Here is a 14,017-nt window from a genome sequence, read left to right on the forward strand (position 1 = left end):
ATGTTGGCCTTGCTTTCCAAACCACTTGAGAGGTTTACGGCCATCTATTTTAGAACAGATTTTGCTTGCCATGCATTTTGAATGACTCCGTTATCCATCACTGCAAACAGACACCAGTTAAGCAATACACATCAAAGGAGAACATGAAGCTGGTCATAGGCTCTTGCTGGACAAATTCCTGCTGTAATTTTCTCTGTGGTCAATTAGTCAGTTATGAAACTCACATCGTTTCAGCATACACACTTGTGTTTCCATACAGTGGAGCATAATATGCAAAGCAGAAGTCTTGACTCGAGTCTGATAAGCCTCAAATAAATATTTTTAATATATCTATAAACCTTAAAGATGAAAATACAGGACAATTGTTTCCTTATTAATGTACCACATTTATAGTCCTCTTTTCTAAAAGGACAGTGTTTATTTCTATACATTATTCACACAATTATAACTTCTGCACCTAATAACTAAAGTGTAAGGGCAAGAAGCTTGCTCATGAGTGGAACAGAGACTGAAGGCTTTTTGAGAGCCAAATTCTGATCATGCTGCTCTCTGAAGCACTAGAGCAGGAGTCAGCAACCGTTCAGACGTGGTGTGCCGAGTTTTCATTTATTCACTCTAATTTAAGGTTTCACATGCCAGTAATACATTTGAATGTTTTTAGAAGGTCTCTTTCTATAAGTCTATAATATATAACTAAACTATTATTATATGTAAAGTAAATAAGGTTTTTAAAATGTTTAAGAAGCTTCATTTAAATTTAAATTAAAATGCAGAGCCCCCCAAACCGGTGGCCAGGACCCGGGCAGTGTGAGTGCTACTAAAAATCAGCTTGCATGTCGCCTTTGGCACGCATGCCATAAGTTGCCTACCCCTGCACTAGAGGCAAATGTGGAGCTGAATTGCCTGCAAGATATTCTGCCTACAGAAGCTATGGGGAGATTAAGCTGGGAAAGGCAGGAACAAGACCAGCTGGCAGAAAGTAAAGGGATTTAGGCTGTTTGCCCTGAAAGGAAGTTGGATTCAAGTCTCTCTTAGGTTGTCTGAATGGGGAAGCAGCTAACCCCATCTGCTTCTCCTGGTGCTCACAGTTGTGTTTGGAGGAAGGATGTTGTGAGGCCAGCTAAAAAGTCCTACTCATCTTCCAAAACACTTTAAAACTTTGGTGATGAAAGTGATTTGGTGGGTGAGTAGGTTAAAAATTAAATACGTGGATGGTGTTTAGGGTGCCCAGACAGCAAATGTGAAAAATCGGGACGGGGGTTGGGGGTAATAGGAGCCTATATAAGAAAAAGACCCAAAAATCGGAACTGTCCCTATAAAATCGGGACATCTGGTCACCTGTGTGTGTAGCTTAACAACTCATAGCTGTAATTGTGCATTGCTTGTATATACTGTTACTAGAAATGGAGCAAGGTTGATAGACAATAAATGCATCATTGGGATCCTTGGATTAATATGCCCAGAGGAGGAAAAAAGTAGAAATATTTTATTTTATTTTTTCATTCAGTTAAACTAAATAAAAACCAGAAGAAGCGTGAGGATCCCATACCACACAGTTCTCACCCATAACCAGTGGGGAAACATGTAAAACTCAGGCAGAACACCTATTGAACCCATGGGAACGTCTCCTGCGTAAAGACTGAGGGTGAAGCCTTAGCCCCATTGAAATCAATGCCAGTTTGCCATTAACTTTAATGGGGCCAGGATTCTGAGCGAGGATATCAAGATTTGCCCGCTGGCATAAAAAAAAAACCCCACAAAAAAAAACTGGACAAACCAGAAACAAACACAAAAGCTTTGAAGTGGTGCGAAGTTCTATTAAAAAAGACCTGGGATTCATTTATTAATCCAGGGAGAGGAGCAACCATTTTTATGAATAAGGTAAATATTCAGTCACAAGTTCTGTTCTTAGTTTAATATTTACGAGGTGCACGTCGACGCTCTGCTCGTTGGGGCCCTGGGTGCCTGGGACCCGTGTAACGAACGCGTGCTGAGGACCTGCGGGGTGGGCCGTCATTACGCGCGGCTCATGAGACGCCTAATGGTCTCGGACACTATCCGTTGGTCCCGGGACATTTACACCGAGCACATCACCGGCCACCGCCAATACCAAGAGTGAGCCGGGGAGACCTCGTGCACCCACACACACCCCCTGCTGGACCCTATCCCCTGAGCCCTAAACCCACCAAACCTAGCTGAATCCCGCCACGTGAGGGTCACCCCATCCCCATTACCCAGCCCGCTTGCTTATACCCATGACTGTCCCTGCCTCCCGTATGGGTGGTGGACCCTCACCGTTTATCGACTGTCTCCTGATCCCGCCCACCGGTTACCCACCCCTCATTGGGGACATTGCAGTGTGTATATACTATGTGTGCTGCCCAGCCCCAAAACACCAACATACCCCCATACTCTGTATGTTACCCCCAATGACCAATAACTAACGCTTCAAATTTTCTGTATCGTTTATTTCTTTAAATATTCTCTAATAAAATTTAAATCTGATGCATCCTGTGTCCACAGACTATATCCTTCCCTTGCAGGGGGATAGTTCAATCTTCTAACTGATACCATCATTAACTATATGAGTTGAGATAGGATACCGTACATTAAAGCCTACATTTTCTCAAGCAACTAGTGATTTTTGAGTATCTCAAGTTTTGGGTGCCCAACTTGAGAGCCTGATTTTCAGAAAGTTTTCAGCTCACTGAAAATCAGGCCCCTATAAGGGTATATCAAGTTGAGAAGTTGAGGCACCACCCAAATTCACTAGTCACAGTAGAAAATTTAGGTTTAAATATACATTTGTCTTTGGGCAAAACTTCTAAACTACGGATAACATGTATTACCAGGAGTTCAGGGGAAAGGAAGAAAGAGAAGGGGAAATTAGCATTTTTTTTGTACATTATCTTTTTATCTCTATTCTTTCTATAATTAATTTTGTTCTTATTTATAGTAGTCGGAGGAACTTGCACTGGTAAAAAGCTATTCTTGCTCTGAAGATTTTGTAACAGTCGTCAAAATGTGGAATGCTGTGGCTAAAATCCTATTAAGGACTAAAGTCCACCAAGACTATTCACGCACTCTACTGCTAGTGCAAAAGGGCAGGAGTATTCTTACAAGACCGCCTTCCTCTAGGAATTGTTGGCAGCATATAGCTGGAGCAGTTCAGCCTTTCAACGTGAGTACAAGTATCCAGAAAGTGGAAGCTTTGGATGTGAATAATTTTGTCCGTATTCACTGGGAAGATGGGAGTAAGAGCCTTTACCCTGCTGTATGGCTAAGAGACAACTGCCAGTGCCCTGACTGCTTCCTGCATTCTGCTAAAGCACGCAAACTGCTTTTGGAAGACCTGGATGTTAACATTGGAGTGAAGGAGGTCATTTTGACAGATAGACAAAAGGTATTTTTTTAAAAGAAATTTTGCTTTCATGTGACATTTGTGTAGTTCTTGCTAATCTGTTCATTAGCAACCCGAATAGAGAGAATAGTACTGCAGCTTGAATATCAGGATATGCTGTAATCATGGATCATATTGTGTATATGCAGGATTTCTAGTCATAACTGTCACTTGAGAAATCCAAATCCTTTCATTTTATGTCATTCTTACGGTAAAATTAAGTATAGGAACCCCCAAAATGTTCTTTTTTTTTTTCTTAATTAACTTTAGATAGATAAAACATTTTTACCGTAGCCTTCACTTCTTAATCTCTAGGAGCTGGTGTGAAGATAAAATTGCAGACTCTTAATACCTCAGTCTTTCACTCCCTCAAACTTCTCTCCCCCTGTGTGTCTATCTCCATACCCTAGAGCCCCCCTTTTCCACCGTGGCTACTTTATGGAGGAAGGATAGTGTGATTTCCCCACAAAGAAAGTGTCTGTCTCGTAGCTGGTACACTGTCTTTCTTCCTGCAGGAGACTTCTGCTTGTGTTGTCACAGTAAAGCATGGAGTCCTTAAAGGCCAGGGCAGGGAAAGGCCAGGTGGTGGAATCTCCTTCCTTAAAGATTTTTAAGGTCAGGCTTAACGAAGCCCTGGCTGGGATGATTTAGTTAGGGATTGGTCCTGCTTTGAGCAGGGGGTTGGACTAGATGACCTCCTGAGGTCCCTTCCAACCCTGATATTCTATGATTCTATGAAACTATTTACTTGATCTAATATAGTTTCTAATTCATTTTTTAAAAGAGTATTTTAAAAATTTATTTGACCTGACATTTACAAATGTATAAAGCAGGGGTCGGCAACCTTTCAGAAGTGGTGTGCCGAGTCTTCATTTATTCCCTCTAATTTAAGGTTTCACATGCCAGTAATACATTTTAACGTTTTTAGAAGGTCTCTTTCTATAAGTCTATAATATATAACTAACTATTGTTGTATGTAAAGTAAATACGGATTTTAAAATGTTTAAGTAGCTTCGTTTAAAATTAAATTAAAATGCAGAGCCCCCCGGATCAGTGGTCAGGACCCGGGCAGTGTGAGTGCCACTGAAACCTGCGTGCTGCAGGTTGCCTACCCCTGGTATAATGTAACATTTGGGGAGAGAACCCTCCTTTGGATCAGATCTGCCCTCAGTCTCCACTGTGGAATCCCAGTGAAATCAACGAGGTTGCATGGGTGTAACTAAGGGCAGGACTTGACCCTTTATCCTCTTGCCTGGCAAATTGTAAAGGTTATAAAACAGATATGCAAACAACATTCCCTTTATTTAGTTTATCATTAATAATACTCCTTAGCACAGGTATCTTCAACATGCTTTACAAACGTTGGAGGGAAATAAGGATTGTTATCCCCATTTTGCAGTTGATGGGAAGCTCCGATGCAGAGTTGATGTGATTTGCTCAAGACCACACAGTGAGTGGGTGGCAGAGCCAGGATTAATACTCAGGAGTTCCTGGCTTCCAGTCCCATACTCTATCCATTAGCATACATTGTCTCTCTGAATTGTCTGAATGCAAGGTAAACGCCTAATTGTAAACTCTTTAGAGAAGAGCTTGTGTCTACCTCTGTACAGCACCTAGCACAGGGGGACGCTAATTCATAACTAACAGAAATAGATTTTAAAGTTTTTCCTTTCCACTCCTTTCTTGTCTTTCTCCTCCAGTCCTTCCAAGTGGTCATCCCCTTCACTCCCAAACCATTGTCACTTCCTCCACCCTTTTCCTCCTTGTCACTCCCTGCAATGAAGTGCTGCCCTCCATGATCTATTCATGTTCTGCTTTCCCTTACTGGGACCATACAGAACATACCACTAAGTGCAGCAGGGATAAAGAATGAAAGCATCCAGCACCAGTCAGCAAGTCCTGTCACTTCTTCATTGTGAAACTGACCTCTTGTAAAAGGAGGGAATGTAGGTAATGCTTAAATGGACTTTTGAAAGTGTTTGCAGTTATATTAAAAAGGAGAGGTTGCCCACAAGAGACATTTAATTGCAAAGTAGCAAGTAATATATTTCAATTACATTTCTAGTAAGGAGATTGAATTTTGCTGGTAGTTGTTTCAGGCAGGCAGATTTCATTGAATCTCTCATTGTTAATTATCTTTTTTTTATTTTATGATAATAAGGTGTATATTACATGGCCAGACAAACACACCAGTGAATTTGAGGCTGAATGGCTGAAGAAAAGGTGCTTTTCTGAACAAGCCAGAGCAGAAATGCAAGAAGAATTATTTTTACCAGGTAGGGACTAAAACCTAACGTGTTATGCATTTCTTAAAACTATATAGACTATCAAATGTCTAAAGGTCCACAGGACAGCATATATATAAAGCCCTTGTTTTATTTTATGAAGTTTTGGACAGAATTTTAAAGGCATTGTAGCTGAAATGAAAAGGGCTCTTCCATTTTTCTTGTCTCTATGTTAATAAGTAGCTGAGTGACACACCAAAGATCCTGTGCTAAAGTTTGTTTCCTTTTCATCATGATATCTGGAGTTTTATTGTCATTCTCCAATAATGTGGTGGTTATGTTCTCTAGAAAATGAATTAACTTGTACACGATGCTATATAATGCTATTCACATTTCTGTTGACAAAACATGATATTGGTGCACAAACAGGGAGCACTGTTAAAAATCTGAATCTTACTGTCTTGAGTGACCCACCATCACCAACCTCAGACCACTAGGTTTGCTGCAGTGCGTGGATGGATACAGCTTTAGCCTCTCTCTCCTTGCTTGCTCTAATATTGTGAGCAGCTAAAGTACTGAAGCTGACAAGATTTCTGCTCTCATCCTTGACAGGGTCTCTTTACATCAGTTCTGCTCTGCAAGAAAAGTGATACAATCTTAACCCTTAATCCAGAATGAATCTGTTAAAACAGGAATTTAATTTTTATGAAAAGTGACTAGAGATGGGCTGCAAAAATCCCATCTGAAATATGAATTTTCCAAAAGTTCAGAAGTGTGCAGGTCTGGAGTTTGGGTCAGGCTCATTTTTAAGCACAACAAAAGGACAGATGCTGGAAGTTGGTAAATAATCATGGGGGAGGCACAGCAGGAGGTAGTTACTTTTGTTTCATTTTTAACTTTATTTTAGGGAGCTACAGGTGAAAAAAGAAAACTCCAAGACACATGGGGCTTGAAGCTCTCCTGTGTCTGGGCTATGCTCAGTACAGAAGGGGGATGAGTATCAGAGAACCAGTTACAGCTTCCTGATTCGTAGCTGGTATGAGTTAGAGCATCCGAACGGAGTTCTGCTCCCTCTCTTCAACCTTCCCTGTCCCTGCCATGGCTCCTATAATGGGATCAGTTGGAACATCTGATGCAGGAGCCAGCTCTGCCAGTTGTACACCAGCTGACTCCCCCCTTACCCCTCCACCCCAACAATGGGACTCTCTGCTGGCCAGGTATGGCCAGAATCCAGCTCATTGCACCTCCTGAATGGCACAACAAGGCATCTGGTTTAGAATTGAGATCCTAGCACCTGGTACAAAGTTACACAGAAACAACCAGTCAACACAGGTAAGGTATTGTTTACAATCATGTAACAACAAAAATTGTTGCAAGCAGGTGGCAGAGTCTGGGAAGACAGAATACTTCATTTGGTTCAGTGGTTCTCAACCCACAGCCCATGGGCCACTTGTGGCCCAATCAGCACACAGCTGCAGCCCATGTGACATCCTTAGGCCATACAGTAGTATATAGTGTGGCTGCAACCCACATAACACAATGTGAGCTGCATATGCTGCCCACAATGATAAATAGATTGAGAACCACTGATTTGATTAGTAAGTTTTGTCAAGTGGCAGGATATTCTGTGGTTGTTTGCCTGTTTGTCTGCCCAATAGTATGGGTTTTATTCATAATAAAATTAACATACATTCTGGGCCAGATTCACCCCCAGTAGCTCCAGGGAAGTTTGCAAATGATAATTTCTTGCTCCAAATCTCAGGCATACTGTAATATTGCATCTTGGCCTGGTCTGAGTTTTTGTTGGCTTTATTTTTAATTATCAGTTCAAAGGTATACTGCTGATCTTGGAGCATTTTGTGAAGTATTCAAATGATATCGGCCCCAAACTCTCACAATGCAGTGTTTAAATCAATTTATACCCGTACGTTAACTACTCAGGAGAAATTGAATATAATTTATGCTCATGCTTAGCAGTTTCTTATCTCTTTCTCAATACCCCTTGTTCTTTTTTCAGTATCTGACACTAGCTCAAATACCCTTGAAACATTTGTTCCCTTAAGAGATCGAGTCTTCCCTGGGTTCCCCTCTTACTGCCTGATCCAAAGCCTACTGAAGTTAATGGGACTCTTTCCATTCACTTAAGGGAACTTTGGATCAGGCCATTGAAACTTTCAAAATGAGAACATTTATTGTCTAGAGGCAGAAAGTTAGGGTATGTCTTCACTACCCACCGTATCGGCGGGTAGCAATCTATTTATCCGGGATCGATATATCACGTCTCGTTAAGACGCGATATATCGATCCCCGAACGCTCTCACCGTCGACTCCGGAACTCCACCAGAGCAAGCGGCAGTAGCGCAGTCGATGGGGGAGCCACAGCCATCGATCCCGCGCTGTCTGGACCCTAGGTAATTCGATCCAAGATACTTCAACTTCAACTTCAACTACGCTATTCGTGTAGCTGAAGGTGCGTATCTTGGATCGATTTCCCCCCTTTCCCCCCCCCCCCCAATTGATCCCAGCCCCAAGTCTCCTGTCTTTCCATAGAAAACAACTTTAGTTTCTCTTCTCTTTTTTCTGAGGGGTCGAGGGGAGATGGCTTGAGTGTCTCCTTGGGATCCACATGTAGAAAGGACCCATATTTGTTGGGTGTACCCATCCGATGAGGAAGTGTTGGCAGCCATCTCTGTGGCACTATTTCCCCTGCAAAGGGAAGGTGCTGAGCTGGTTGGGTTGTGGGTAAGGACTGGGCAATCAGACTTTAATAACTAAGGAAGGGGATACTTTGTTATTTGGTCAATAATTTTCAGAAACTTGGTTTTCCATGATACAGATGAGGCAATACGTTCATATATGTTATACTAAATAATATAAATTGCCTGTTGTAATACAGCAATGAGATTGATAATTGATGTGGCTTTATGTTCTTGTGAGTCTTTCTGCTCTTCACCATGTTCCAGGAAAATAAATGGTTGGATACAGTGAACAGCTTCTTTTAATTTTCCTCAGATTTCATTTGCAAATGGAAGCTTTCATTATGTAAATTGAGTGTTTTTCTAGACTCACATGGCCTGATTCTCCTCTTACACTGGTATAAATCAGGAGTAACTCTCTTGAAGTCATTTACTCTGGTGCAAAACACATGTAAATTAAGATGAGAATCAGATTCCAGTTACCAGCTTCTCATACCAAGCCAATAATCTTTCAGAACAATTGTAATAGCTAATCTAATCCCTAACCATCATGCCTTAGGTTAGAGGTTAACCTCTACTGTTGATATTGTCACAGTTGTGGCATTTCTTTTACAAGTAGTTATTTGCTTTTGGTATTGGGTAATTTCTCTTTTTTATAATAGCTGTTGGTAAAGAACAACATTTCTGGTTTCAAAAACTAGGTGTCAAAAGTATGTCAAAATCATAGAGAGGAGGAACAAACATATCTGATTTATTGAATGCCTCCTGTGCTGTCCCCATGTGTGCGCCAGTATCTGAGGGTCCTGGCCCCATGTGAGCCAGGTACTGGAGGGATCCTGCCTTCTGGGAGTTCCTGAGCACCACTTCTGGGGAAGCCTTGCCCCTTTGGGTGGGAAGCTTGGAACAGACATGGTGAAAGCAGGCACAGAGAACACTCTGCTGAGACTGGGTGAGAAGCTGAGAACAGGTAGGATTGACATGTAAGAAACTCTTCAACACTGGGGGTGGGGAGAGAACACCCACTGGCATGAATGGAGCAGTTCACAGGTCTTGGAGCTATTGTTTCAGGATGTATTCATCTCCATGGGGTGTTCTCTTTCAGCTGAGAACATTTCATTGGAATGAATGGGCCACTTAACACCTCTCTGAGCTTGCAACTTTGAAGTCTGAAATCCACCCTGGGCAAAAATCTAAAAATGAACTGTAAACATGTGGGAAAAATCTGGTTCTGTCCAGGGGTGTGTGTGGGGTGTGTTTGTGAAATGTAATCAGAGTACAGCAGAATATTCACAAAGTGCTGAAACTGTTTTTGAAAAGTATCAGAGGGGTAGCTGTGTAAGTTTGTAGCCTAAAAACAACGAGGAGTTCAGTGCGTTTTTTTATCCACGAAAGCTTATGCCCGAATAAATCTGTTAGTCTTTAAGGTGCCACCGGACTCCTCATTGTTTTTGAAAAGGAAATAAATTACACTAGGAAAGGAGAGGTATTAGGGATGCAAGAGTAGGTGGTATTGGGGAAGAGGACTTTGGGTCTGCAGCAATAGAAAGGAGTATTATGGGGAGGGGGATAAATGGGAATGGTTGGTAGGGGATGGAAGAGGAGTTTGGGAGGCTCAGGCAGGGGGAAGAGGGTAGGGCTTAGAAGAAGTGGAGGGAAGAGGATAGGCAGGGTTGGAATATGAGGGATAGCAGAGGAATTTGAGGGTTAAGGGGTGGTGGGGCCTGTTAGCCCTGAATTCACCCCTTGTGTGTGAGAGCTGGGATCTGTGGGGAGAACCCTACCCCTTTGCAGGGATCTGAGCCACTCTCCCTGCCCACTGTGTGTTCTGGGATCTGAAGTGGGGGGACTGAAGTAACACAAATTTAAGCAGCTGAAATCCAGAGAATAAATAGTTAAGATACACAATGCCCCTCTGTGGGGTGGCCAGAGTGTATGGGGGGAGAGGCCCAGTTTGAGGAGGGGTGGATTGGATTGGATAGCAGGGTTGCCAACTTTCTGATTGCAGAAAACTGAACACCCTTGCCCTGCCCCCTTCCCCACCCCTTTCCGGAGGCCCCGGCCCTGATCTGCCCCTTCTCTGAGGCCTCGCCCCCCACTCACTCCATCCCCCCTCCCTCCAGGATGAGAGGTTTGGGATGTGGGAGGGGACTCCGGCCTGGGGCAGAGGATTGAGGTGCGGGGGGGAGCGAGTGCTCCAGCTGGGGTGGTGGGCTCTGGGATGGGGCTGGGAATGAGGGGTTTGGGGGTGCGGGAGGGGGCTCTGGCTGGGGCCAAGGGGTTCAGAGTGCAGGAGAGGCTCAGGGCTGGGGTTGGGATGTAGGAGGGGGTATGGGCTCTGGGCTGGGGGTGCGGGCTTTGGGGTGGGGCCAGAAATGAGGGGTTCAGGGTGTGGAAGGGGGCTTCAGGCTGGGGCAGGAGGGTTCACAGTGTGGGAGAGGGCTCAGGGCTGGGGCAGGGTTTTGGGGTGCGGGAGGGAGTGTGGGGTGCAAGCTCCGGGAGGGAGTTCGGGTGAGAGAGGGGGCTCACAGCTGGGGTAAAGGGTCAGGGTGCGGGCTCTGGGTGGCACTTACCTCAAGCGGCTCCTAGGCAGCCAGCAGTTCCCTATGGCTCCCAGGCATCTCTCTGTGCTGCCCTCGCCAACAGGCACTGACCCTGCAGTGGCAGGTCCCAGCCAATTGGAGCTGCAGAGCCTAGGAGCCAGAGGGACATGCCACCGCTTCCGGGAACTGAGGAGAGCCAGGGCAGGGAGCCTGCCTTAGCCCTTGGCTCCCACTGCTCCGTGCCGCCAACCGGACTTTCGACTGGGCGTTCTGGTCGAAAACCTGATGCCTGGCAACCCCATTGGGTAGGCCTGAGGCAAAGCTGGAAAAACCTGGCTCAAGCAGGGACAGGAGTCCCAGCTTGGGCATGGGTAGTGAAAGTGAGGGCCCTGCTTAGTGTGCAGCTCAAACTATATAATCAAGGTTGCATGCAGCCCTATAGTAAATTGCTGCCTGTGAAATGTGTACACAGCAGCAAGGTGCAACTTCTTAAATGTTAATGGCTTCTACAGTGCCAACTAGTGACTTAATGGGCTGGGAAGGGGAAGGAGAGCTGGAAATGTTGAGGCCGAGGGGGCTACATAGTGCGGTGAACAGTGGGACATGGTGGAGAAGGAGAGAGATATACCAGTCTTCTCTCACCCCTTAAAGTTATTGTAACAACCATTTAGTAAAACTGTCAGTTTTGGAACATAGACCATGGATGAAATTTCTCTCACCAGCCCTGTTATTCACAACAAACATTTCAAAGCATGGCCATTATCAGAAAATGTGGAAATGGCAGAGGTGCTTAATGACTTTTTTGTTTCGGTTTTCACCAAGAAGGTTGGTGGCGATTGGACGTCTAACATTGTGAATGCCAGTGAAAATGAGGTAGGATCAGAGTCTAAAATAGGGAAAGAACAAGTCAAAAATTACTTAGACAAGATAGATGTCCTCAAATCACCAGGGCCTGATGAAATGCATCCTAGAATACTCAAGGAGCTGACTGAGGAGATATCTGAGCCATTAGCAATTATCCTAGAAAAGTCATGGAAGACGGGAGACATTCCAGAAGACTGGAAAAGGGCAAATATAGTGCCCATCTATAAAGGGAAATAAGGACAACCCTGGGAATTACATACCAGTCAGCTTAACTTCTGTACCCAGAAAGATAATGGAGCAAATAATTAAGTAATCAATTTGCAAACACATAGAAGATAATAAGGTGATAAATAACAGTCAGCATGGATTTGTCAAGAATAAATCATGTCAAACCAACCTGATAGCTTTCTTTGATAGGGTAACAAGCCTTGTGGATTGCGGGGGAAGCAGTAGATGTGGTATATCTTGATTTTAGTAAGGCTTTTGATACTATCTCGCATGACCTTCTCATAAACAAACTAGGGAAATGCAACCTAGATGGAGCTACTACAAGGTGGGTGCATAAACTGGTTGGAAAATTGTTCCCAGAGAGTACTTATCAGTGGTTCACAGTCATGCTGGAAGGGCATAACGAGTGGGGTCCCTCAGGAATCAGTTCTGGGTCTGGTTCTGTTCAATATCTTCATCAGTGATTTAGATAATGGCATAGAGAGTACACTTATAAAGTTTGTGGACGATACCAAGCTGGAAGGGGTTGCAAGTGCTTTGGAGAATAGGATTAAAATTCAAAATGATCTGGACAAACTGGAGAAATGGCCTGAAGTAAATAGGATGAAATTTAATAAGGACAAATGCAAAGTACTCCACTTAGGAAGGAACAATCAATTGCACACATACAAAATAGGAAATGACTGTCTAGGAAAGGGATCTGGGGGTCATAGTGGATCACAAGCTAAATATGAGTCAACAGTGTAACACTGTTGCAAAAAAAGAAAACATCATTCCTGGGATGTATTAGCAGGAGTATTGTAAGCAAGACACGAGAAGTAATTCTTCTGCTCTATTCCACGCTGATTAGGCCTCAACTGGAGTATTCTGTTCAGTTCTGGGTGCCACATTTCAGGAAAAATGTGAACAAACTGGAGAAAGTCCAGAGAAGAGCAACAAAAATGATTAAAGGTCTAGAAAACATGACCTATGATGGAAGATTAAACAAACCCAATTTTTTCAATCTGGAGAAGAGAAGACTGAGAGGGGACATAACAGTTTTCAAGTACATAAAAGGTTGCTACAAGGAGGAGGGAGAAAAATTGTTGTTCTTAACCTCTGAGGATAGGACAAGAAGCAATGGATTTAAATTGCAGTAAGGGTGGTTTAGGCTGGACATTAGGAAAAACTTCCTAATGGTCAGAGTGGTTAAGCACTGGAATAAATTGCCTCGGGAGGTTGTGGAACCTCTATCATTGGGGATTTTTAAGAGCAGGTTGAACAAACACCTGTCAGGGATGGTTTAGATGATACTTAGTCCTGCCTTGAGTGCAGGGGACTGGACTAGATGACCTCTCGAGGTCTCTTCCAGTTCTATGAGTCTGTGATCTCCATTCACTATAGCAAAGTGTACAAGAGGGAGAGGAAAACCTGAGGCATTACATAGTGACTGTGGTCTAGAGGTAAGACAACTGCACTGGGACTATTCCTAGCTCTGCCACCAGCCTGGTCGGTTACCTTGGGCAAGTCACTTCTTTCTGTGTCCCATTATCCCCCTTATACAGATGGAAAAGTTTGAGTTTTGTTGAACTTGACATGCTGGAAGAGCACAAGCGGCAACCTTAACTCTCCATTAACTATGTTTTTTGTCGTTTAAAATGTCAGTATGTCCGAGTCTCTCTCTCAAATCAAGGTTAAAAAGTTATTGTCTATTGGGGAAGAATTTTGTGACCACTTCACATAATGTCCTGGTTTTCTGTCTTTACCATGTTTTCACAAGGATTTCTCCTTTTGAAATTGCTATGTCACACTTGTCAGACTCACTATCCCCTCTTTTTTATTTATTATTTAGTAGCAATTACTGCATGTGACTAAAACAGAAAGAAATCCTGACTGACTACCATCCAGTTGTTCAAACCTAAAAGGCCCTAATTTTCCCATCTGTGCCTTGTGGGGGATGGGGAGGTAAAAAAGGTGTCTAAGTTTTTTATTTTTTTCGCACAGTAAGTTCACTTAATTTTTATTCCAAAAACAAGCCACGTGAAGCAGGGGAGAGCACAGTCTCCCTTGCCTTGAAAAGATGGG

The 14,017-nt window shown here is 43.5% G+C and overlaps 1 protein-coding gene across 1 annotated transcript in view; it reads left to right on the top strand.

Moving 5' to 3' along the window:
- The window catches only part of BBOX1 (gamma-butyrobetaine hydroxylase 1), a 90,419-nt gene that overhangs the window by 4,395 nt on the left and 72,007 nt on the right, over positions 1-14,017 (top strand). The window contains exons 2-3 of the mRNA XM_034769839.1: positions 2,957-3,403; positions 5,562-5,676. Of these exons, the coding sequence (XP_034625730.1) occupies positions 3,023-3,403; positions 5,562-5,676 (496 nt within the window). The 5' untranslated portion in view covers positions 2,957-3,022. The remainder of the gene's footprint in view (positions 1-2,956; positions 3,404-5,561; positions 5,677-14,017) is intronic.

Source organism: Trachemys scripta, chromosome 4 (assembly GCF_013100865.1).
Source record: "Trachemys scripta elegans isolate TJP31775 chromosome 4, CAS_Tse_1.0, whole genome shotgun sequence".
NCBI lineage: Eukaryota > Metazoa > Chordata > Testudines > Emydidae > Trachemys > Trachemys scripta.